This window comes from Phoenix dactylifera, chromosome 6 (genome assembly GCF_009389715.1).
Source record: "Phoenix dactylifera cultivar Barhee BC4 chromosome 6, palm_55x_up_171113_PBpolish2nd_filt_p, whole genome shotgun sequence".
Lineage (NCBI taxonomy): Eukaryota > Viridiplantae > Streptophyta > Magnoliopsida > Arecales > Arecaceae > Phoenix > Phoenix dactylifera.
Genome location: NC_052397.1, coordinates 15,202,984 through 15,227,714, shown reverse-complemented (window position 1 = coordinate 15,227,714; position 24,731 = coordinate 15,202,984). Strand labels below are relative to the sequence as shown.

At 37.6% G+C, this 24,731-nt stretch overlaps 2 protein-coding genes and 1 pseudogene across 2 annotated transcripts; 1 reads left to right on the top strand and 2 right to left on the bottom strand.

The window, feature by feature from the left end:
* The first annotated feature begins 3,257 nt into the window (after positions 1 to 3,257).
* Positions 3,258 to 9,000, top strand: LOC103710358 (glycine-rich RNA-binding protein 2, mitochondrial-like). The gene is made up of 5 exons (XM_039127542.1): positions 3,258 to 3,373; positions 4,635 to 4,753; positions 4,842 to 4,910; positions 4,986 to 5,092; positions 8,132 to 9,000. The coding sequence occupies exons 2-5, from the start codon at positions 4,645 to 4,647 to the stop codon at positions 8,747 to 8,749; spliced, it is 903 nt and encodes a 300-aa protein (XP_038983470.1). The 5' UTR covers positions 3,258 to 3,373; positions 4,635 to 4,644; the 3' UTR covers positions 8,750 to 9,000.
* LOC103710346 lies at positions 8,869 to 18,261 on the bottom strand. The gene is made up of 3 exons (XM_008796024.4): positions 16,855 to 18,261; positions 12,763 to 13,199; positions 8,869 to 10,666 (listed from the first exon to the last, which is right to left on the bottom strand). Exons 1-3 carry the CDS (start codon positions 17,690 to 17,692, stop codon positions 9,899 to 9,901), a joined length of 2,043 nt encoding a protein of 680 aa, XP_008794246.2. The 5' UTR covers positions 17,693 to 18,261; the 3' UTR covers positions 8,869 to 9,898.
* A 1,409-nt stretch (positions 18,262 to 19,670) lies between these two features.
* Positions 19,671 to 24,731, bottom strand: part of LOC103710337 — a 30,260-nt pseudogene continuing 25,199 nt past the window's right edge.

Sequence of the window (24,731 nt, the reverse complement as noted above, 5' to 3'; positions counted from 1 at the left end):
TTCATTCTTTCCAAGGACTTTAGTTCCTGATAACTAGATAACTAATACTCTTTCCCGGGACTTTAGTTCTAGATTTTTTGACAACTTTGCTCTTAGTTGTTGCCCTGTGGCTCTAGTGAGGCAACAACCTCATGCCACTAAGCTTATACAATCTCAACTGGAGGCTCTAGGCAGTAAAAACACGCAACAAGCATAGATTAATAAATGCTCTCCTGGTTTTCTGATGTCAATGGAATGTTTGTAGCAGATTTGATCCTTGTATTCTTCAACTAACCTATCCATCTCTTCTTGGCTCATCATTGTGCGTGTCTTCATTCACTCTCACAAAGTTCTTTTTACTAGTATGCCTTAAAAATATCTAGCAGATCAGTTTGGTCCATATAACATCAGTCATAATTATGAGAGCATTATTCGTTTATATACGTAACCAATTGCTAGCCTGAAAGAATTTATCCTCTTGCTCTCTTCTTTATGCGGTCATCCTCAACTTCCTCCATTGATGCTTCGTATCTTCGAGTCAGCTGAAACAATTAGTGCTCGGATATATACCGTAGGAAATATTAAATTTACTGGCTAGTGGCTACGTGCTTGTAGAATGCATGCCTCACTTTGTTCATAAGCTACCCATAGATACCAAGCAAAAAATGATGGCATGCTCTTCATAAGCTTCCATGTTTTCAGCCCCCATCGGCATAAAAAAGTTTAGATGCTAATGTTCAGCAAAACATGAGGATAGGTTATGACACAATGATAAGGTTGCTCTATTGTGATCTAATATTGTGGGTACATAATATGGAAATAGTTTATCTGTATCCAGGGGCAAAACTGCGTCCATTTCGCCAAGCTCTTACCTCTTACCTTCTCGTTGACTATATTTGACCCTTTGCAGATCTTGCAATAGAGTTTTGTATCTGACAAAACATAGAGGGCTCGTTTGGTTCGCGGAAAGCATTTTTCCTCTTAGGAATATGATTCTTGGGAAACAAATTCCTAGGAAGAGGTTGCCTAGAAAAGTACTTTTGGCATGTTTGGTTGACCATGAAAAAGTGACAAATTTCCAAAGTGTTTATGTTTGGTTGGCCGTCCACTTTCCTGGGAAAGTTATGTATAATTTCTATGCCCTTAATAAAAATTTGGTATTTAATGCCTCTTTAATGCTTCTTTAATGCTGAAAGGATTTTTTGAAAAAAAATAAAAATGGAGTAACTTTCTCATGTTTCTCATGGGAAAGGCTTTTCCATGAAATGTGGGAATCATATTTCCATGGGAATACAACTTTTCCGTCTCTCTCTTTTGAAAACTCCAACCAAACAAGAGGCATCTCATTACTTTCCCGTTGACCACACTTTCTCCTCTTTTTTTCCCGCGAACCAAACGAGCCCAGAGTGAGGTGCAAAATGCTATGTTCTGCAATGAGTCAAAAGGAAAGAAATAACAAAATTATAAATAAAGAAAATTCAGGATGAAACCCTATAGAACTTTTGTCAACTTTGACCAATCTGTGTGAATGTGAATCAGTTCCATAGACTTGTATGGCATCAAAAGGCTCGTGCAAGGACAATGAGAGAATAAGCTATTCATGTCTACCAGCTCAGCGGTGGACTAGTCCAACCACAGCACAAAGATGAATAAAAAGAAATATGAGGGGAAAGCACGCAGTACACGCGAGTTTGTGCATGTTAGTTTGTGGTTGGATTGGTACACCAGCTCATCAGTGGATCTGGTCCAACTAAAAATTAAAAATTTCACTTTTAAGAGGTCTTGACCTTTTGGAACAAAAGAAAAATAAAAAAAGAAGAGGAAGAGGAGGAGCATTTCTGGCATCTGAATATTGAAGGCGTCAACGGGATTCGGGTTAGGATGGGCTTGACGACATACAACTGTGGCCTGCCTCAAGATCAGCCCGGTCCAAAAGATTATCTTGAATAGGTTCAATGTCTCGTAGATCTTGGGCTGTTGTTCAGACTTCTTCCCCTTTTTCTTAAGTCCCACTTGAACACTTGAAGATAATCAAAGGTACCAGAGCGAGTTTCGACACCTCGACAACCAACCCTAAGATGTTGCTGGATCAGATGTTTGCATATGTATGTACTTAAGTATACATAGACATACATATGTATATATATACCTACATACATGTAACCACATTTTGAATTTTTAAGACATTTTACCAATGACACTTCTTTTCCCAACTTAATTTAGTCATAGAAGAAGGAATGTCCAACCAAATAGTGGAACTTACTAAAACCAATAGTACGCTATCTTTGTCATGGTTTGCTGATAAAACCAATAGTATCCTATCTTTGTCATGGTATGCTGAATCAACCTATACCAGCTGGTTCAGCACGTATCGTATCGGTCCAGACCCTGACCGGTATGGCGGAGCCGTGGAATTCGGTACAGGATCCGTATATGCTGAATCCAACTGGAGCTGAAGAAGCAGAAAAGAAGGAGAGAGCGAGCGGCGGAGGGAGGGAGAAGGAGAGACCTCACACCGCCCGCGGAGGACCGCGGGGGGCCGGCAGAGGCTCGAGGGGGAGCTCGCATTTTGAAATAGGGGATGTGGCCGCGGTTTTTTAATTTGAAAATTTTTAAGTGTAGTCTGCGAGGAAATGCTGGCTGGTTCAGTACCGATTTAAATCGATCCGAATCAGAACCGTACCAGTCCGGTAGGCGACTGGTATGGCGTAGATTGGTCTTTGTAAACTATCAAAGGCGAAGGAAAAGCTATTGAGAATGATAACAAGTACTATGAGTAGCAGGAAGTGTATGAGAGCAAAACAAAAAAACAGTCTGATATGGGTAAAAACCATCAAAACAGCCATCCAACCTAATGCATGGAACCATCCTATCCAAAAAATGAAGTAATTGGGGACCAAGATCAAGGCCAAACATGTGCAAGGTGAAGCATTAAGCAGTCAAAAGTAGAACAAATTATTACTACTACTACTACTACTACTACTATAATAGCATCATTGTCATCATTGATGTATTATTTCGTGGACTCATCAAAAACTGCATTAGAATTTGGAATTTAACAAGCGTGATTTGGCCACCGGCCTTAATATCTTCACGTGTTGCACGTGCGGAATTCTGTTACAGGAATAGGCTAACGATTTTGTTCCCCAGGAGCATGAAACAAAAGCCCACAAAAATACCTTCGAAGTCCGCCATCATCGGAGCAAATCGACGGCTCCGATTTTTTCTATCGAACGGCCACGAACCATTTATACAAGACGGGCGGCCAGGATTCCATCAAAACCCTAATAAAACCCCCGGGACCGTGGCCTTTAAAACCCTCCGATCGCACCCCGAAGAAGGGCTTTAAGCCGAGTCGAAAGAGAGGAAGTTGTCGGAAGGGGCCTCCACGGAGGTATCGCACGAAACCCTAACCCTAGTTTTCGTTTCCCCTCGAAAGCGATATCTTTTTATTGAGTTTCTCATGCAATCGATTGATTTTTTGACCCCCTTCATCACCGCTTTTCTTTTTTCGATATTTTTTTTAGTGAATCTTCGGAAGAGTATTCTATTGATTCTTGTTTTTCGTTGTTCTTAAAACACTCCTCGAGTGATCGATTTCTTCGTATTACTATTTTGTATCTTTTATTTTTTTTGTGTGCTAATCTGTTTATTGGGATCTTTGATTCTGTACACGTGAATACAAATGCTTCTTTTTTCCATTATTTTAATATATGCTAACTATGCTGAGAAGGAGAGTTTTGGTTTGACATGCTCTTGCTGTTCTGGAGTTGGTAAAATTTGATGACTGAGGGTTCGTTTGTGCTGAGTCCTCTTTACTCCTCTTTAAATGGTCCTGCTTTTAGTTCCGTAGGGTTTTATTTGATTGATTGAATTTCGTGAGTGATCTTCGAAATGAGTGGGGCACGCATCTTCTATTGCAATAAACAGTCAATTTGACCACGAGGACTTAGTTTTTACATTGTTTTAATGCAGGGAAGGCAGGGCTTTATGTAGTAGGAACTATTTGCAAACGATCCATTTTGCAGCATCTTCCCCCCCCCCCCCCCCCCCCCCCCCCTCTCTTAAATTTGTCTACTTGTATTTGGCTGTTTAGCGCAGTTGCTTCTGAATGTCTAGAATTCTTTCAGTTTCTTAGTATTAGTTGCTATGAATGTGAGCTAGCTAACTATCTGCTGTCGATTCAAGGCTCCATGTATTCATAAAAGTTGTTCAGTAACATCTGATATTTATGTTCTAGATTGCAGTAAACCTTGGTAATTGCTAATACATACTGTGTCAGGGCAGTTTGTAAAACTATGATGGTTAGGCATTCGTTGGCTTGTTCACTCAATTCAAGGACCTTTCTTTGGGTTGTTCTGCAGTATTGCTATTTTTTTTTGTTTGATGTGTCATCTACCTATGGGATGCTTAAATGTGCTTATTTTGCTAGTCTTGTTCCTCTGTATTGTACTGTAGTCTGTTCAACCTATCCATTCCATGGTTGGATTCTATTAACTTTTAAAGACTGAACCTTGTTAGCTTTGGCATGATTAGTTTAGTTGAATGCCATAGTAGTACAGTAGTGAACTTGGTTCATTGCAAAAGATAGAGTGCTCAAGGGTTGCATTTAATTATTTATTCTTTGTGCACCCCTGACAGTTCTTTTGTTTCAGGTTCTGAACAATGGCTTTGACCAATAAAATTGGAAATCTCTTTAAGAAAGCTATAACTTCCAATCCATCAGTGTACCAGGCAATACGATGCATGTCATCCTCAAAACTCTTTGTTGGAGGTTTGTCATGAACTCCTGGCAATTCTTTCTTCATTAGTCATCAATTTCATTTATCTAATTGTTAATATTTTCTATGCCTTCCCTCCAGGACTCTCATATGGCACAGATGATCAGAGTCTGAGAGAAGCATTCACCGGCTATGGTGAAGTTGTGGAAGGCAAGTGATACCTTTTATTTGCTAACATTTTGCTTGTCATTGCTAATGAACTAATTGAGAAGTTTCTTTCTTCAGCTAGAGTAATCATGGATCGAGAGACTGGTAGGTCTAGAGGATTTGGTTTTGTAACTTTTACATCTGGCGAGGAGGCCTCTGCTGCCATTACTGGAATGGATGGAAAGGTACTTGTATTTTGATAGCTTCTAGCATATTAATCAGACTTAGAAATATGACTATGCTTCAGTGCTGGCAATGCTTTTTCATAGTCACATAAAATAACCTGCAAGTAAGTTTTGATGTCACTAAAAATGGATTCATATTCTCAAACGGTTAAGTTTCATTTCTTTCTAAGGTCCACGGAGAGAGAACTAGAAGGCTGGACTTGAAGAATAATTGAATGTATTTCTTTATTTTTTAAAAAAAATCAGTGGAATATTAAGTGCCTATTTGGGACATCATGGACATAGAAAGGTCTAAATTTTACGGTTCATGCAAGCCCTTGGTTGATATCTATTATTGTTCTGGCAAAATATGTTAAGTAGTACAAGATATTATAATATCATTAGAGATGGATGTGATTTATTTGCAGGCTTAAATAAGATATATAAGAGAAGGTTGAGTATTATAATATATTATATAAACAAACAATAAGTGCTTCTCATTCTGGTTCTTATGTATGCTTTATGACTAAATTCTATTAAGAGGCAAAATTATTTTGAGTACCTACTTCCTACTATGATCCAAGAGTTTTTTTTTATTCACTCTTCCTAAATTCCAACTCTTTATTGTAAGTGGGCTAATTGTGCACGTGCTACATGCACACCCCCCAATGATTCTCACTTGCTATTGATGTTATGTAATCATCCATTACTGTACTCATTTTGGATTGTTTCATATTGTACCAGAAAGGCATCTTACCTTCCTTGTACTTCATGTGCCATTTTATTCCCATTTGTCTTCTTCACAACTAAGTGCTCTGCTTTGGGCGTCTCCACCTTCCAAGTTTTACTCTGCCATGTGGACCTGCATCTTATGTGTATTGTGTCTACACTATCTACATTTGCTAGTTATTTTATTTGCAATAATGAAAAGGACTGATTGCTTATGTTTTACAACAGAAAAATTAGAAAAATAAAAATATGTTGATGATGTTTTCGAATGGGAATTCGGACAATTTAGTTGATTTATTTTGTGGTATGCCTATAGCTCCCTTTAATTCAAGTGATGCCAACTTCTTGAAATGTTGCATGCAAATTTACTTTGATAAAAACACTGCTGTATGTTGTTTCTCTTTAACAATTTCCATGTTAGATGTCAACCATCTAATTGACCCATGTAACAAGTTTGTAATATCTGTTCGGGGCATGTTCCCCTCATACTTAAATAAAAAATATTTATGGCATTTTTTCTAAAAAAATTGAAGTCTTGGACTTAATTTGGCTGAAATCTATGAAGTGTTATTTCAGGGTTGATAAATGGTAAGAGGTAAAACACTATGAATGTGGAAAAATCATAAGCAAACGGTTTAGAAAATTCTATGTTAGTTTTTAGGATCAATTGTGTATCTGATTATTAGAAGATTTGATGTTGATCATCTGCGGACTATTGAAAACATCTTGCTGGATTAATATTGATTTGTCCCATAAAATTTATTAGATGGGAAATAGGCTGATTCATGTTGTTTGCATGACATCTCTATTGCAATCGGTTAGCTGCTTCATCTTAAACATGATAATATTCTAGCATGCGACATACATTTGGATCTCCATCTCATTAGTCACTTTGTTGAATCTTGATAAACATTATAATGTTGTAATATCTGACAGCCTTATGTTGGGAACTCCATCACTGTGTATTTGTCTCTTAGTTGCTTGACCTTAAACATGATAATGTTACAGAGTGGAGCCCAGTCTTAACACTTAAGATAGGATCTCCGTTGCTGTATTTAAGCTTTTTTAATGTCCTTTGAGTTTGTGATCTTGTAGAACTGCCACTGCTATTTATTTCAAACACATAAAATCATACATATATATATGTTAATGAAGCCTTATTTGAGCTGATTGGAAGAAATAATGCTTGATATTTTGAAGAATGGTTTAAACATATGGAACGAACACAGGCCTTCATGGTATTATTACAGGTATAGTCATTGCATACTGGAGTCTATTTTTTTCCTTAATACTAAAAGGGAATCCCGAGGATTTACTAATAAAAATAGACCTTTATGGTTTGTCAACTGTATGGTTATTGGAAGTCTCTGCTCTTACTTTGCCTATGCCAGAGATGTCCTTGCTATCATGAACCAATAATTGGCATTGGCGTTTGTAGTTTCGATCTGAGAAGGGTATGCCTCATGACGTGGATTGCTCTTTGTTGGGTTTACATTGGGGACAAAAAGATAATTTTTTGATCAAAATTGGATTTTAGAACCAAACAACATTCTGCTTGCTGGATATTGGTGAACTCTTGCTCTACTGAAGCAGCTGGTTTGACACAAACATTTTAGATTATATGTAGAATTATGTTGTATATAACAATTATGCTTTCATGTTCTAAGACTCTGTGAAAGTGCCGAAAATTCAAGTCTTCAACTTGACACATGCAGTTCACCTGGAGATAATTATGTGCGCATAGCATGTGAATTTGCTTTGTTTTCCATAGGCCATGGTTAGTTTGTTAAGACTATTCAGTGGCCATTTCTCTTTGCCGGCTGGAAGTGCACATTCTAAGTATTGTTGACTTCCATGCAAGGTAGAGTCAACAAGGAAAAAAAATGTGATCTGTGCACATATATGGCAGTTACCTGTAGTATATTTTTGCATATTGACAATTTAATGAGTTTATCATTTTTCTCCGTACCTTGCGCTGTTATCAATTTTCTAGATTGGAATGGAAGATGCAAAATGATTAGCAAATATGTATTGCGATATGTGATTGTGGTAACTTTGCTTGGTACGCATGTTGTATCTAAAATCTTGCTGCTCATCTTTAACATGAATGTGATCATCATTTTTTACCATATCCGGGTATTTCTGAATACTGGCTATTTTTTAGAATGCACTATTATCGATTGTCTAGATTGGATCAGAGATGCCAGAAAATTGGCAGACGTGCATTATTACATGAGCAAATGTCACAATTTTGTTCGGTATGTATGTCATATCTAAAATTTAGTGTTTCATCTTCTAACATGACCGAGATCATCTTTTTTGCGGTATTAGGATCTTCATGGCCGGATTGTAAGAGTCAATTATGCTACAGATAGGACAGGATCTCGTGGCGGTTATGGTGGTGGTGGTTATGGCGGCGGCGGCTATGGAGGTGGTGGTTATGGCGGCGGCGGCTATGGTGGTAGAGGTGGATATGGTGCTGGTGGGGGCTACGGTGGAGGTGGCGGCTACGGTGCTGGAGGGGGATATGGTGGTGGTGCTGGTGGCTATGGTCGGGACGGTGGTGGCAATAATTACAGTGGAGATAACTACAGCGGTGGAGGTGGTGGTTATGGTGGTGGCGGCTATGGTGGAAGTACTGATGGTTATGGTGGTAGCAGTAGTGGAGGGAGCTACAGTGTTGCTGGAGGTGGCGGTGGTAGTGACAACTATGGCAGCGGTGCCTCTGCTGATAACTATGTCAGTGGTGGTGGTGCAGCTGGTTATGGCAGCAGTGGCGGCTATGGTGGGAGCAGTGCGATGGGTTATGGCAGCAACGGCGACCAACATAGCAACAACATGAGCAGTGCAGATGCTGGTTATGAGAATGGAAGTCAGGATGACTTGTTGGATGACAAATTCGAGGATGATAATGACCATCCTGATGACTTTGCCAACAAGCGAGGATGATAATTGGCATTTTGTCATTAAATCTTGAGAGCGAACTTCATAAGAGGGCATTATCTATGTAACCAGTGTTGAATAAGCTAGGTCATACCTACATTTTCTGTTCTTTGTTTTTTTTTTGTTTTTCTTTGCTTCAATTAGTGTTGCAGAAATCTGAACAGGGAATTAATCATGGGTTACCTTGATCTTAATCTGCAGATGCACATACGTGCTTTGAATATTTGTTCTAGATATCATTTTAAGGTGTTTTTTTATTCTTGAGGCGGCCGGCCAACTCGTTATATGTTGCAGTGATATATCTCTCAGTTTCTTCCCCCTCTTGTAGAATTTGTTTCTAGTTTCAACCAGGATATGGAAAATGCTGGCGCCAGCTCATGTTTCTGTTGTTTGTGGAATGGCGCAATGACCATTCAGGAACATTTCAGATTTATGTGCATTCATGTTTCCAGATATTGTGGAGCGTTCTTTTAGCCAAACTTGCAACTTGGATTGCTCTATTTTGTAATAGTTGCACCACGACATGCACAAAAGCAGAATGCGTCAAAACCAGGTGATAAAGTGATGATAAATCAAGCAAATAGCAGTGTCAATTGCTGGTTGTCCACAGCTGCTTATTCTTTTCCTGGGGTTTAGAAGAGTTGCTGTTTGTACATTACTGATAAATCAAGCGAATTAGGATCTGCTTGGTTGGCATCTCTCCATCACTAATGTTGTCATTCCCACCATGTTTCTCAAGACATGATAAATCAAAAATATTTCCAAATATGACTTGCTTTTTGTTAATTTTTACACATTCATGGAGTAGCAGATTGGTGAATTTAGCAAGATATGAGAGGCACCGTGTGATCGAAAAAAAAAAAGAAATTGAAAGGCACTGAATTTTACTGGAGACGGAGAGAGATTTCCTGAAGACAGGCACTAAATTTTGCTGGAGGTGGAGAGAGAAATTCCCTGAAGTTCAAATATCAATTAATGAGAGATTTTGAGAGCACTAGTTGTGACCATATAAGAGCCTTATGGCTCACCCGAAGTCAAAAAAAGTTATATTAGTTTTTCGAATAAAGAGAAACAAATACAAGATGAATGATAATATATATATATATACATTTTTTACTGAGCTATCCATCCAGTTTTAACCCATGCAAAGAATAGTTAGTCATCCAGTAAAATGAGCATTCTTTGTGCATTTATTAAACCAGAAGAACCTTGTCTCTTTTTCTCCACAATTTGTTGGATCAGTATCTCTTCCTCTTGGTCAAAAATATCATCTCTATCTTCTCCATCACTTCCAACAGCATGATTTGATCCTCTCCTCTTCAATATCTTCTCCTGTGCTCGCTCCTTCTCAAAATAATTAATAAATTCTGATAACTTTTTAGCCTCTTCCCTTTCATGACCACAAATCAGACTCTGATCAGGAGGGCACAACCTGTTCTGATCAATTTGTTCAACTCTAGCAGTGGATGATGGCAGGTTGTCATCCTCCTCAGCTATGCACATGAACTCTTCATAAGCTTCTTCATATGCACCTAATGCATCTCCAGATAGATTTAGGCACAGCGGATGAACCAAAGCACCATCCAGTTCTATCAGAGTTGGACTTTCAAGGTCGGAAGGAGATCCCACATCACTGTCTGACATGGTCCTTCGAGAGCACACCCCAGTTTCCATTATCTGGAGCTGTCTCTGGCTTTGTTGAAGTGCTCTTTCTAGTTCTTTGATTCGTTCCTCTAGCCTGAATTGGATCACTTCATGGAGGCGTAAACTGAGTTCCTTAGGTGAAACTGGAAGATCTGTATGAGCTTGAGGTGTTGAGATGCTGCTGCTGGTTGCATGAGCCTGACCATTTTGAGATGTGGAGTCAGGAATATCTGCTCCTAATTCCCCATGAACAACATCTCCTATAAGATCTGGATCGAGCTGCAATAAGAAATTTCGAACTCTATATTAGCAAATGTGCACTTAGAAAAAGATGAGTTAAATGTGTTAGGATAAAAAATGCAGTCATTTACCAAATTAAAAATCACATAACATTAATTCATAAAATTCTTTTTTCTTCAAATAATTAAATCATGCAAAATTTACCCTTAAAAATATGTGTCGCTTCGTCAGACTTACCATTCCAGAAATGCTTATATGCCTGTCACATATTTCTCAGCTAATAGTTTTTGATACTTGGGGCATTGTTATGTTCATTTCTTCACATGCTTCAAATGATTCAGTGATAGATGGTTTAAGTTGGGTAGATGATATGGTTATGTCCTTGCATGCATGAGTTAAGCGTGTATTGCATATATAACCAATAATGCTGGCATAATTCAGTTAGTGTTTAATTTTGCAGAGTTTCCAATGAATGCTCCTAACTAGAAAAAACCATCCTAGACCACAATGGAAATTTGCTCAACCCAGCTAATTCCAAATGACATGGAAATATATCTACTATATTTTCAACATCACGTATGTAAAGAAATCTACTATATTTTTAACATCCCCTACGTAAGGAAATCAAAATATATTCTCCACGCTCATTGAAACATTTGAATATCCAGTTGAACTGCAAAATGTAGAAGTTATATAAGCAACCAATCTAGTTTTCACAATCCCAATGTGAGGATTAAATTATACATGCTAAATGGCAGTTCTTTGTGAATAGGCTGCCAGAATGGGCTTTGTAGCTAGATCAAATGCTTACAACTGGATGGAAGTAGTTGTTTGAGAATCTTTTGCCTCTTAGCATTCTAAAGGTATCTTGCATGCAGCAAAGTTTAGGTTATCCAATCCCCTCAAAGAAGTAACAAATATGAAACAAAAACACAATTTTCAAGATCATGTAAAACATTTTTATATATTAAATATATAAACAGATGTTGTAAATGCATTAACTATGGCAGACAGATTATTCTTTGAACAATCAAATAGACTAAACAGTGAATAACCCTCAAATGGATGTTTAAGCAGATTGATCAGTCATTAAACATTTGAAATGGAGAGTTTAAACAGATTGACATTCTAGCCATTCAAGCAGCCACTTGGCTATCAAAAGGCCACTTTTGACATATTTGGTAAAGAAGAATCCTTTGCATGAGAATCCATGCTATGCCAATATAGAGGGTAAATTCTTCTTTTCAACCAGCAGCACAAAAAGTCACAGTAGAAGATGTTTTCACAAAAAGTTTGGTGTTTAATAATTATAGCAAGTGGGGATTCTTTGCATGACTAACCTTCTCGCCCCAAGAAAAAAAAGTCATACAAAATACAAGTAAGAGATGTTTTAGGATTTTAGCTTTTTTTTTTTTTGTATGTGTGTGTAAGTAGTGTGAAAGAACAAACTTTCAATACTTTGAGCTCCAATGTTAGCAACCTGTTTTCAAGAAACTAAGTAGAGAAGCTCGAGTCTGCAATTGTCTATGCTTAACCTAGCTGTTCTGATCAAAAACTGCCATGTAATTGTTTGAGATATCACAACCTTGTGTATCTACTGCTCCTTAGAAAATAAGATATAGTATTATATAAACCTTCGGAAATACATACAGGAGAACTCCAACTTTATTGGACAGGAGGTAGCTATTACCTATGTCCAGTGTATAGTAATACAGAAAAAAACAATTTTTTTGAGGATCAAAATAGAAGTTACTATCTCTCTATGTTCCAAATAAAGCAAGGAACTTAGCTGCTTCTTCCTCGGACAAAACATCATCCAGATCAAACTGAACTTTCTCTTCAATGCCATATATGGAGTTGCATAAATCTGCTCTGAAGATTCAAGTATGCCTAGGAGATATGGGAAGGTATTTATACCTAATTGCAAATTTCTCCAGCATGGTCACATTTAGTTTTAATTTCTTTATAAGTTATTGCCACTTCAGATACAATCATCAGCTAATCAAAACCCATTTCGCAAGCATAGCAACTGGATACTGTTACAACAAGAATACAGAAAAACAAATCCAACACAAAACCCTAATAAACAGATAAAGCAACTTTCGCAAATTATCAAAATAACAACACAAACTTACCTCACTAAGATCAGACTTCCTTCTCTCCAGACTGCTAGCTTTCATGTTCTGTTCCAATATCTCGAGTTCAGCTTCAAGTTCTGCTTCAATTTTACTCAGTGATTCTGAATTCCCCGCAGCCACAGGAAAATGAGGGCAGTCATGTCCATCTCTTTCCTGTGGAGCAAGATGAAATGCTGGATATTGATTCTGGAATGAGCCAACAGATTCTTCTATTTCAGAATAACAGTTAACTTCTTGGTTCTGACAACCTTCATTAGAAAGTTCCTTCACAGTTAGCGAATCTTTCATATCCAGCTCCTCCTGTAAATCTTGAACCAAGTCTTTAGTGTGTTCCAATATGCTGTTTAACTTCTCTATTTCTGTTTTATTTGAGAGGATAGCAAATGCTATACCAATACTGATTCCAAGACAAAAAAGAACTCCATCAAAAGAACCTGTTAGAAAAATGATGCTCATAGGTCAACTAAAATTAAAAAACTAACAGGACTAACGAGTTTAAGAAATTGACACAATACGAGAAAAGCCTGGAATAAGGTCAGGCTTCTATTGTAGCTCGCAGTCAACATAAGGAACAATACTAACAGCAGTTATATACTACAGAGTTGTCAGATGATATGTGCATTTGACACCTAAAACATAGATATACTACAATTGTAAACTTAAGGCACCAGAGAATAAATATGACGTGCATTTAAACAAAAGGAGATATGCTGATTGTAGAAAGAGTCAGGTGTAAAAAATGTCCAGCAAGAAGGCAAGAACAACTCAATGGCTAAATAGATTATAACGTGTGACAATTTTATTAGCAGGTATTCATAATTATATAAAACTAGAAAAATCTAATGAAGTAATAAACAAACAAATTAATAAAGAAAAGATAAATTAACCTTTTCAAACTCTCAATTTGAAATAAATGCTCAATAATCATGATCATCTGTTTCAAGCAGAGTTGATTGAATTGTTACGCTTTTTTAAAAAATATTATGGTAACTTGTTTTGGTAAATACCTAAATAATGTAATCCTTTAGACAACTTTGGAGAAAACATGAAAAAAAAACTAGTAAAACTTACAGTCACTGTTAGCAGGATTAGAATGCACTTTGAAACAGTCTTTCTTACCATTTATAAACAATATGGCCAATAATTCATGCCTTTTTAATTTTTCTGCATCATATTACTCAATTAGAGAATATTCATCTCAAATTACAATTTCTTACAATTGCAGTTATTCTTGTCTTCTATGGAAAGTAATGGTTCGTAACTGACCGAAGTAACCTAGGTTCAGAATAAATGAACCACACTGAGAATAACCTAGTTAGTTTATAGGTTTTCCCTGTAAATCATGTACCTTACAAAGTTATCCCTTTTATTATGAAATCATCATGCATACAAAACTATAGAATTCTCATCCCAAAAGAAACTGCATAAGGAATTCATTTTCCTTGGTTAATGACAAAGTCTTAGCATTATCTAAGGGATAGATTTAGGGTGGAGCCACCCCCCCCCCCCCCCCCCCCCCCCTCTGTTCATCCAAAAGTTCCTCTAGATGTACTTGATCCAGATTTTGAGGTCCCTGCTAATCTACTATCTTGGCCCACATCCAATCTGAAGATGCCCCATTGCCCTGGCCCCTTCTTGCAATTCAAGTATCTAAAAGATCCTTCCCTCCTAAGCAGTCTCATTGGGGATCCCATGCCTTTGTCCCAGAGCAGCTTTGGTTCTTCTAACTGTTTTCCATAATCGGCTCTTAACAAGTGGCACTTTAATTCTCCCATCAAAAGATTTTTTGATTATATTCTTACTATAGATAAACATCTATCCTAAAATCTGAATTGATCAGGGAGAGGTCCACAACTGTAAAATTTCTATCACACAAATGGGAGGTGTTATCTTTAGCCTCTCTCTCCCCCCCTCTCTCTCGCCCCCTCCCTCCCTCACCCCCCAAGTGTGTGTTTGCCTTTCATTTCAAAGCTGGTCAAGAATTAGTTTGCAAGTGACATTTATGCAATGGGGTTATAGATCATATGTACAAGTCCTTGCAAATGTTGCTCCCTGTGGCATATGCATAGTGCGAGCTATTTCATGTAAACCTACAAACTAAAAAATTATCCTTCACTGATTGAGTTTACCAGTTCACCTTCAATATATTTCATTCTTCGAAGAGCCACTATCTTGTTGTAAAATTTATGTGCCTTCACACCTCATTGAACATATCATTTGTACAGTTTTGTAGAACAGTTTATCAACGATTTGATCATTGAAAACAATCTCCCCAAAGAGATTGTCAACTACAGATGCTTTGTTGATGAAAATTTCAGATGTTAGATTCTTCTTTATTTTGTCTTCAACTTCTATTTTTCAAACTTCAATCTAATGGAATACTTCAATGATAGAAATCTCATACCTGTTACATGAATTGATCTTACCTTTTCAGAATTTAAACTACGGTTTCTTGCACAATTATATATTGACAGTATAGTTCACCTCCAAGGTGTCATTAAAGGTAGGGATTGATATTATTTTTTGGAGGCCATCCACCATATTGCAACATTTAGAAAATATGGCCTAAACCAAAAGGAATGGAGGAAATGTATACCTGACCCTAACTAGTTTGGGATTAAGGCTTAGTTAAGTTGTATCCACCATAATGCAACAAAATGCCCTGAGGCAGGCTCTCCTAAGACACACGAAGTAAAATGCTCTAATGCCAGTTATGACATGATGTAATAACTAGGAAGAACTAGTGACTAAGGAGTAATTTTCATTACTTTATTGGAGAGAAGCCATCATGTTAGAAACTCTCATGACTCCATCAGTGCAGTCATTACTCTTGCCTTCTGTGGAAAGTGATGGTGCACAACCACCCATGGAGACGTTAGTAATTTAAATCATCTGTTTCCTGTTCACATTTTACTTCTTTGGTTGGCTAAAAAATTCGGGAATAAATGAAAATGATGTTCTTTGTGCAGGATTAAATCTTGATATATTTTAGGAAATAACTTAAAGGGTCATCAGTTGGTACTATATTTTCTCCATATAATGCATTTTTTCCATTTGATTGCTTTTTGCACAATACCTTTCAAATACGAAAAATTTTAGTCTTGTCCATAAAGGGATCACCTAATGAAATAAATCCATACCTCAGATAACATATAGGCCTCTGCATCATGTAACCACTCCTTGTCACAAACTCATGCATCACCATTAACATAATCTGAAGCAAAAGTTTATCCATGATTTTTTTCATGGTTGAATTAATGAGCATAGCCTTGTTCAACCAGGCATATCTTGACTCTTTCAACTAGAGACACCAGCTATGGAAAAGTATTTCCAGACCTCCCTTTGCCATCTCCTTCTATTTTTCAATCTTCAACTATGGGATCCTTCTTCAACATACCACCTGATACCTCTTGCAAACTTGATCACGTCTAAGAACTTTACCTAGGATTTGCACAATGATAGCTGGTTTATGTATAAAGCAATTTTAAAGTGGCACCTAAGCTTGCTTTTTGGAGGCCATTCTATATGGCAGCTCCAAACAGTCTCGTATCCCCAGTAAAAAAACCCTTTAATACTGATTAATGTAAAAAAAAAAATCATGTTAATGACAAAGAAGCAATTTGCTACATCCAATTAAGGAACAGGTGCCATGGGACTCTATATGGTTGAATTTTGAGATTATCATGACTTGTGCCAGATCCATGCAGTATCCTTCAAGTAAACTCTTCCGATTATTTTTTAATAACAAACATGATTTAAGCAGGACTAACCTATCCTTAAAACTGAATTGGTGCAAAACATTAATAAACATGGCAAGATAGAAGGCAACAGAGGAGCTGGTTGATAATAGGTAAGATAAGAAATATGGGAAAGGCAAAAGGTGATCAAAGATTGCACTTGAAGATCACTTATTAGAAAGAGGAAGCACTTAATTATCTATGAAAAATCACTCAACCGCCGTTAGAAGATTCACTCAAATTCTAGAGGATGCTACATAAGTTCTTGATTACCCATGCTAGTCAACAACAAATCCGAATGAAATTAATCAATGCATCATAGCAACAGAATACGAGCAGGAGGCACTGCTACCTTGTGAATGCGAAAGTCTGTGAGATTTTTGTAAATGAGCAGCCCCCAATTTTTCCAACCGCATCTTCCAGCTCTTTCTTTTCTGTCTTCTTGATTCCAGAAGAGGAGGAACTCCAACCACAGTTCTCCCCATACCCAAGCTGATGCCCCCATGGTTGTCCTTGCGCGGCCCATCCTCTGATAGTATGCCACAGCACACCTCTTCAGCATTCTTAAGCAATCCATTTCCAGGTTGTATGCTTGAAGAATCATAGCCTGACTTGCTGATCACTCTGTCCCCATCAGTTACAAAGAATGGCCTCTTGGATGATGCAGGAGACGATGACATCGATGTAAAAATATATTCTTCAACTTCTAGATGTTCTTGATAAAGTTGAGGTATAAGGCAATCCTCTGTCGACGTTAGGGGTATAAGACGGTATCTTTGAGACCGCCTACTTTTGAGAGAGCTTCTATTTCTGCAGTGCTTGTATCCAAGACCAATACTCCTTGGAGAAAGCTGAGGTTGCAAGGCATTTGCAGACCCATTTGCAGCACATCCACTAATATCACCCATTTCACCATTCTTTTCAATCATCACCTTCTTGAAAATCCATGGCTGCAAGCTTAACAAAGCACTGGTATCTCTAACATACTTCTCTGGACTCACCGACGTGTCTTCATCGATAGCTTTAGTCAAAACCATTTCCTCCTGTGATGTTTCCAAAATCCGTCCTTTCGAGCTCGACCAAGCCTTATCTGCATTCAAAGAAGCATCTTCTGCCGCTTGCTTCCGAATCAATCTACGGAAGAGGCAGCCACCAGATACCACTCTCTTCTGATCGACTCCTTTATCCATCCTAGCCACTATATGGATTCGAAGTACCTTCCTCACTGCCTCCTGCCAATGCTTCGCCGAACAATCCGCTCCTCTTTATAAACAGAATAAAACCTCAACCAACAAGCCAGATCCTTGAATTCTCCAATCAATAGAATCCCCGATGCGAAAGAATCCATCGAAGGAAACAATCAAGGAATCCACAACCAAGAATTCTTCCCCCCAGTCTCCAAACCCTAACGAAGAAATCCGCTAGAAACCAAGCAAAATGCCACACCCTGAAGCCCAAGAGCTTAAGAGAAAGATAAGAAATGGTCAAAGATTCGATCTTTGGAATCAAAAATTACCAAAGATTCGACCTTTCGAATCAAAACAACCAATTCAAGGTCAATCAGTCGGCCATGGCGGATGGCCGGCCACTAATTGAAGCACGCGAGCATGAAAGAGAGGGAGAGAGCCCCAAAAAACCTCGACATGGTCTGAAGTTCTAAAGACCAAGCAGGGAGCGGTTGGAAGCCGTCAACAAATGACAGCCGTTTCTCTGTTATCTTCCCCTCAGAATTAAGAATAAGAAGATCTCAACTGAAAACAAGGACAGCCGAGGGGTCTCTCTGTCATAGAATATTTCCTTTATTATCGTTGTCCATTTCCTTTGTCTGTCTTATACGTCTGATTTGATATCCTAAGCCAATGGCTTGGATGTTAAGTTCGAACTTAAAAAAAAAAACCCAAAACAATGAGAGGTAGTCTGATTTATTTGGATTTTGTTTTCATGGATAAAATAGAAATTTGTAGAAATTAATAATACCAGTTTTTCCACCTAACCTGACTCAGAATAAAATTAGCCTGCCTGAGTTAAATTCAAATTATTTGTATTTATTTATTTTATAAGAATAATTTATTTTTTTTGAGATTTTTAGCTGTTTTTGTCTTCAATCCCAGAACCAATCATGGGCTCTATTAATAAACATGTTTAACAAATATGTTCAGCTAACATTAGAAGTACGTATATTTATTTCACCACCAACATGCATGCACTTAATATAAAAAAAATATGTTTATTTAATCTTTCATAAACAATAGAGTTAGAGTTTATCAATCAAGATTTTGGGAAAAAATAATTTGCAAAAGAAAAAGAAAACGAAGTGGGCTGTTCTAGTAAAATCTCTCAGTGATAATTTCCACAGGACTAAACCACTTACTGCAGACCACATTATTCTGCAACTAAACTGGTGCTTAGGAATCAATCCTGAAAGTTGTGTGCAAGAGACTCTCATTGGAAAGCAGCGCAAGATATTTGCTTTGCCATTTCTTATTCTATTTAAATAGAAAAAATAAAAGAACGAATGGAACACACTAGCAAGCAAACCAAGAGTGATGGCTTATGCTGCTTTCTTGGTGGGGAAAAAAATAAAGGAAAAAAAAAAAGGAAAAAAGAAGGGTTGGAGCTTGTTACTTGCTTGTCTCAACGGTATCACCTTTTCAGCTCCCAAACAGACGCTTTAGGCCCCACACAAGCACCAAATAATGTGGCTGCGTCTTTACGTAGTGGCCAAGGGACAAATGGGTGGTGCTTAAAACTTAAAATTTTTATAGCAGCTAACAAGAATCGATCATTGTCTCAATACCGGTATTACACTAGTACAATATCGGTTCAATACGATATGGAGTTTTTTTTGGCATACCAAGTATCAGTACGTCATCCCTACCAAACATCGGTACCGAACCGCTATAGTATGCCATTCATACCGAATATCGATATCGAATTAATATAGTACAATACGTCCCTTACTGTCTGATTCGAACCGGTACGACATACCATGACAGTAAAATTAAAAAGTCCTCAGCACTAGCATTGTACCGAGAAGAAGATATCTAGACTTTTCCCCTCATCATTAAGGAATATGGAGTTTTCGACAGACTAAATCCTCCAGTTTTGAACACCACCATCAGACAGCCCAAATTGGATTTCCTCTGTTTTAATTTTTTCGTTCCAAAGAAATACCAGCTAGTTAGTCAGACAAATTTTATAATAGGTAAACACCGTTGTTTCTTGGTTATCACGAGTTCCAAGGACTTCTTTAGAGAAAAACCAGCCATCTCAATCATCATTCAAGTTTCAAACACACGGCAGACCTTCATGGTAGGCGATCCAAGAACAATTCCTAATAGCTCTATTCAAGAAGCTAAGGTGGTCCCTTGACAACTATCAAGGTACAAATTAAGATGTCTCGGTAGTCACGGGAGATTGTAAAGTGATCATAGACCCTCCCACTGCTGCTCCTTTTGTACTCAAACAATAGTGTTGAATGGTTGAAAGCTGAGAGCTTCACGAATCCATAGTCGTGGTCTTGAACATAACTCCATTTGGCCCGGACAGGGGTGAAGTCAGCAAGGCTAGCGCCTCCGCCTCCAACGGCTACATGGGTGGCTGCTCCAAAAGGACCACTGTAGTGGTGAGATCCATTGCCCACACAAGTATTCTGCAAAAAATAAAAAGAATACATAATTTTCAGTATGTCAAGTGAGAAAATGGAATGCTCAGATAGAAGTAAACAAAACAGTCGAGTCATCTAGACTGTTTCCAGATGAAGGTGTATCATTTAATGACAAGATATCTAGGATATTAACCTGGTAGACTGGGCATGTTCTTTCATAGTTGTGGACATGACCATAGAAGGCAATGTCAACCTTATACTTTTGCCAGAGTTCTTGAAGGCTCTCTCTTCCCATTGGTTCCTCTGTTGATCCTTCAGCACCATAAAAATGAGCAGACGAATAACCAAGAACTCTGTGTGCAAGGAATATGAGCCATGGCTGTTTTTCCCTATCAACTGATGATAGACAGTGCTCAATGAATTTATATTGCTCAGTTCCTGGTCTCCAATCATGCTCGGTGTCAGCTATACAGAAGCGGAACATACCATAGTCTGTTGAGTATCTGGAGAAATAACAGTGAGCTTAAGTTCAAAATCTTGGCAAGTAAACCATAAGCGCCAATCAGGAAGGGATGACATTATGACAATGATATTTAGAACATTGAAAATCACAATAAAAAATAGAAAAGGGGATCCTCATGGAGATTTAAAAAGGTTATATTTCTAATAACAACTGTGCCATACACTAACAATTTTTGCTGAGCTTTTTGGCTGCAAGGCACCTTAAAGTCAAAATATAGAAGTACCTTGCAGCTATTATGCTATACAATATACACTCTGTAATGCAAAATACAGAAACCTGCCTTCCACAAGACATTATTTTTTTGCCAAAAAAAGTCAGCATACATTACCACAAGAGAAATATATAATTAAGGTTCAAGTTTAGCAGAAGACTAACCACTAGTGGTTCCTTAACAGAGTACTAGTGCATTGATAAAAACAATTACCTCTCACTGTAACAAAAAGATAGAAAGTTCCCTTGCTTCAAAGAAAAGTAAGCTTGATCATGTTTATATTTGTTACTATAGATATCGCTAAAAGAAAAAGAAAGTTGAAGATGATACAGACATACAGTATCATCCTTAAAGTCAGGAACTTGAGGAACACTATATATGCCCTAGGATTGAAATCCAAGACATGCTGACACAAGATGGTAATGGGAGAAAAGAATCTGTATATCTAAATATTGAAATTATAATAGCTACATACATGGAGCAACTCTAACAATGGAATGTAAGGGGTAACTATCATGTATCTAGCATTTTAATTTTTGATCATACCAGAACTTTGCCCTGTTCTCTGCAGGAACATAAAACATAGTTTCAGCTAACACACCACATTCTCCACCCGAATCTGTATTCCCATAGAAGGATCCTGTTCCAGGCCAGTCTCGCTCATGGTTGCCGCTGTAGGTTAATATAGAAAATCATTTAATATAAAAAGGATAGAGAACTCAATCTTATACTGAGAAACCAGACCACACTAACCTTCCAATCATGTAAGGTACGGCTGAAGCAATAGGTTCAATTTGTGCAGTGAATTGGTCCCACTGTGAGAGGTACCCATTTGCATAGCATAGGTCTCCAATATGGAGAACAATATCGATATTCTTCAAGTCCTTGACAAGCTGGTAAGTGGTGTTAAGAGATCCAGGGTGGAAGTCGTTATACTCATTCGAACCATCAACTTCTGCCTGCAAAAAAAGACGAAGAAAAAGAGATGTCAGTGGTGACTGGGCATCCACATATTTATCCAGTGAAATGCATGCTGTTCTAATTAAATCAATATCCGCTCGAGAATTAATAAAAATATCCCTTTTCAAGTGTCCTTAATTTACGACATTTCATATACAATAAGAGGCATATGTTTTTAATTATCAAATGTTAATGCGTGAATGGCAAGTTTCAGGCAATGAAAGTCATGAAAACTGACCCCTCTTGTACATTTTCCTTTGCATGTCTAACATTATAAATATATGGATGCATATTGTGTCTCTACCTTAGCACTTATCAAAGCATGGATTAAAGTGCTGACCAGCAGGCACAATACAACATTGTACATAATGTGCCTACTGGCAAGGTTTGCAAAATATGAATTAGTGGAGGCAAATGCCCAAGGAGCTCAAACATTTTCAGTGTTATGAGATGTCCTAGATAGTAGCAACTTTAAAAATTCACCAAAAATAGCACAAATAAAATTTTTGCATGAACCATTCCAACGTGTTCATTGTCAAGCTTTCCAATGCAAGTTGAATCACATCTGTTGGAGATTGGATAACAAACATATAGAAGAAGAATGAAGCTATATTGTGCAATCCGAAACTGTGAGCTGACGGTGAGTGCCAACTGTCAGAAGGGTAATGACGGTGACAAGACCACTGTAGTTACAGTTCTGACTGCAGAAACCCAGCCGTTAGTTGGTTTTTAAGTCCAAGTCAACCTGTGGGTCATCAGACAGCAGTTAACATGCCTTCGAACCAGACCGATGGCAGTGAGGTCACCGTCGGTTGGATTTAAGCATCCAAATTGCCCTTGAAGTGTAGATTTCATTTCTAGAAGTTATCTTTTGAATCTTAGTCGAGTTCTAAGGATATCCACAAATTTCAATCAATGTAAGGGCCCTAGAACACTATCAATACCCTTATATACTCCAGTTTTTTGGTCATAGCGAACTGAATTAAGTTTTGAAGCATTCCCTGTGAGTGTTCTTGATGGTGTGACTTTGCTTCATGTAGTGCAACTTTATAGCAACCTTTATGCGACTCGAAGACACTTCTTCTTCTGCACCAAGCTGGTGCAACATTGGCGGATAAGTGGAAAGCCCGAGAAAAGACTGGTGCAACTTTGGTGAAGTCGAGGGGATCGGTTTAGCTTAGATTACCTTCTAGCTCTTCTTTGTTTCTTGCTTTCTAGTTCTAGTTCAGATTCAAAGTCTTTTGGTTAAAATTATTTTTCTAGTTATTTTCTTTATTTTCTTGCTTTTGAAATTATTGTAAAATCGAAAACATGTTATGTTATTTTCTGCAATTCTAGAGAATCCAATTCCTATCTAGGTTAGGATATGCCTTGTTCGGCTCTTGTCTGGCTTACCCTAGCAGTTTTTGCACCTTAGATTGTCACTTACTTGTAGACATCCTTGACCTACCATTTCTGCAACCCAGGCTATGCTAAACAATTTTGCTTGTGTACGTGCATCTTGACCTCACAGAACCAGATCGCCAGTCCCAGTGGTCCTGGCCTGCATATTCTTTTCATCCATGCTTGGCGCTCAAGTTGGTGGTGCTTGTATATATGACAATTTAACTAAAAAAAATATCAGTTACCTAAATCAGCTACAATCTGGTGCCAGATGATAGTGAATGGCACTTAAGTGACGACGTTTGCCAATTTGGTGATAGTTCAATTGCAGACAGATATTTGCATTTTTTTCAATGTGTTTTGATACTTGTACTCCATTTATCTTGTTTTCTAAAATCCTGTTCTATTAATTTGACTTCTTGGAGATCATGGTGTAATAATTTAAATCATCAAAAACATATGCATCTTATGCTTTAAGGAACACAAATAGAGGACTGGACTAGGCATGATTAGAGATCAGAAGGGCTATCCATATTAGCAGCATAAGAGCAAGTTTAAATGAGTATATGGGATGACAGCAGAACAGTATTGAATATTGAACTATTGATATGAATTGTATTATAAGGTAGAGGAGATTTTTAAGTTTCAACCTTTCCCATATCACCAAATATGACAACTTGTTGTAAAGAGCCTTGCCCAGGGTATGGAGATGCTCTAAAACTGTATGTCCGACTCCAAACATACGAGCCATTAAATAATCTATGCCCAAGCTTGTAAGTATACCTGCAGCATGAAATAGTAACAGTATTGACTAATGAGAATTGGATAGATCACCTCCATGACAACTCATCATGCAACATATTGTTGAGTGTGCAGAATGAGTATGACAATAGATTTACTTGGACTGCAAAGAAAGAAACAGCATAATGAATTGTTACATTAAATTAGGCCACAAGTCCTTCAAAAAACTTGTATGTATAAAACCAGGATCACGCCAACCCACTGTCCGTGCAGGTGAACCTGTAAATGAGAACAAAAAAGAAAAAAAAAAAGATGCAGCATGGGTCCAATTATTTCCATGGTATTCTTAGTTCAACCCTGGGAAGCTACAATCAGGAAAAAACATATAGGACAACAATCACAAGCATTATACTCATAAGAATAGAGGCATTTTTAGATTGACCAAACGGTAGGTTACTTGTTCAGCCATGATTTTCCGTTTTAATTACAATCTTGTGACCAGAAAAAAGGCAAACATGATCATAGAAATTGTACTAACCTTCTGGAACACTTTAGTTTAAAGTTTAAACAGAATTGGATTATATCTCAATGTTAAGTTCAAACAAACAATCCATGAAAAAGGCATTAAATTACAGGAAAGCCTAAGGGAACATCTTGAATTTCAAAAATTTGAAATGGAAGATAAAATCTTTAAGAGTGAGTCCTTAATGCTGTTACTACAACCCCGTGAAAATGATTATTAGTACTGATATAATGTAGCTGGAGGAGAAAGCTTACGAATACTTCAATAAATACAAGAAAGAG